The sequence below is a fragment of the Austrofundulus limnaeus genome, unplaced genomic scaffold (genome assembly GCF_001266775.1).
Source record: "Austrofundulus limnaeus strain Quisiro unplaced genomic scaffold, Austrofundulus_limnaeus-1.0 Scaffold20, whole genome shotgun sequence".
NCBI classification, from domain to species: domain Eukaryota; kingdom Metazoa; phylum Chordata; class Actinopteri; order Cyprinodontiformes; family Rivulidae; genus Austrofundulus; species Austrofundulus limnaeus.
Window position 1 is genome coordinate 3,446,006 of NW_013952422.1, and position 1,762 is coordinate 3,447,767.

The 1,762-nt window shown below is 39.2% G+C and overlaps 1 protein-coding gene across 1 annotated transcript in view; it reads left to right on the forward strand.

Annotated features, from left to right (window-relative positions):
* Positions 1–1,388, forward strand: part of pus1 (pseudouridine synthase 1) — a gene marked incomplete in the record, with an annotated part of 3,290 nt that extends 1,902 nt beyond the window's left edge. Inside the window, 3 exon segments of the mRNA XM_014003910.1 lie at positions 202–304; positions 408–1,108; positions 1,206–1,388. Of these exon segments, the coding sequence (XP_013859364.1) occupies positions 202–304; positions 408–1,108; positions 1,206–1,238 (837 nt within the window).
* Positions 1,389–1,762: the final 374 nt, after the last annotated feature.

The following is a 1,762-nucleotide window of genomic DNA, read 5'->3' on the forward strand; positions in this document are numbered from 1 at the left end:
ATATATATATATCATTGGTTTTTATTGTTGTAAACTTGCCACATTTTTGCATTTATGAACAGAAACTTTTGGCCAGTTTAAGAGTAAAACTTGATTTAAATGGTCTGTATTTGTTGATAGTTTGGAATAAATTTGCCATTGAAGAATTTGCATATATTTGACATATTTACAGTGTGACATGTTTTATTTACATTTTTTTAGAATGTTTCTGCTGCTGGTCAAGTGGTTTCTCTGAAGCTGCAGCTGATCGATGACCTAATAAAAAATATAAATGAACATTTGCCGCCACAGATCAGGGTTCTTGGTAAGACTTTCTTGGATTAATAATCTTTCAAGCTTTGCTCATTATTTTGTACAAGTCCCAGATGTTTGAATGATGTTTGTTTTTTTTATTTTTGTAACTACAGGAGTTAAGCGAGTGACCCAGGGTTTTGATTCCAGAATCAAATGCGATGCTCGCACATATTCCTACATGCTTCCAACTGTGGCCTTTGCTCCTAAAGACTATGATACTGGGAATATAGAAGGCTTTCGGCTGGAACCAGAGACACTTCGGAGGGTAAACAGTCTTTTTGCTGTCTATAAAGGCACTCATAACTTCCACAACTTCACCTCCGGGAAGACTTCAGATGACCCCAGTGCCCGCCGCTACATCATGGAGATGTCCTGTGGAGAGCCTTTTGTCCGCAACAATTATGAGTTCGCCGTGATCACCGTGCGAGGCCAGAGTTTTATGCAGCACCAAATTCGTAAGATGATTGGCCTGGTGATTGCCGTGATCAAGGGCTATGCAACAGAAGAGATGATGGAGCAATGCTGGGAGCACGAAAAGGCGGATATTCCCAAAGCTCCGGGACTCGGGCTGGTCCTCGAAAAGGTTCACTTCGACCTGTACAACAAACGCTTCGGAGGGGACGGTCTGCATGAGCGGCTAGAATGGGACCACTTGGAGGAGGAAATCAAGGCCTTCAAAGAGGCTCACATTTACCCCACCATTATTGAGATGGAGTGTCAGGAGGGCTCCATGATCAGCTGGATGGCCACGCTTCCCAAACACAGCTTTGATTCATCATCTACCAAAACACAAGATGATGAGAGTCAAAAACAGGTATTTGTAACTTATGATTTATCTGGCATATACATGTTTAAAATGGAAAATGTGTTTGTTGCTTATTGTAATTCTTTCTCTCTCTTTTTCCCTCCAGGACCCTGCCGACGAGGGGAAGGACTCTGATTAATCACTGCAGAGAGATACATTTTGTTATTAAAAAAAACTCATTTGGAGTTTAATTGTTCCATTTTCATTTATTTAGCAGGAATAAATCATGTTCATAAAATACAATGATTGATAATAATGATAATAAAAACTTCTTATTTCTTTGTGGCAATCAGTTTGTTTCCTTGTGTTTATTTCAAGTTAGAATACATTTAGCTGCCTAACTTAGTGCATGAGCTGCGTTAAAATGATCTGTTTCAGTTGTAAAATAATTCTCAAATTAATATTAAACACTATCACTAGACCAGGGGTGTCTAATCCTCAAGGGCCACTACCCTGTTGTTTCCCTGCTCTTTAGCAGGTCTTCAAAATCTACAGAATCCGGTTAATCAGCCAGTCTTAAACGTGTTTCAACCTAGTTTTGTTGGATCTAGACCAATGGTTCCCAAACTTTTTATCTTCTGACCCACAAAATATTCATGGCAAAAACTTATGACCCCAAATATTACTGGTCTGAGTACATGAACTTAGTTAATAACCCTAAAA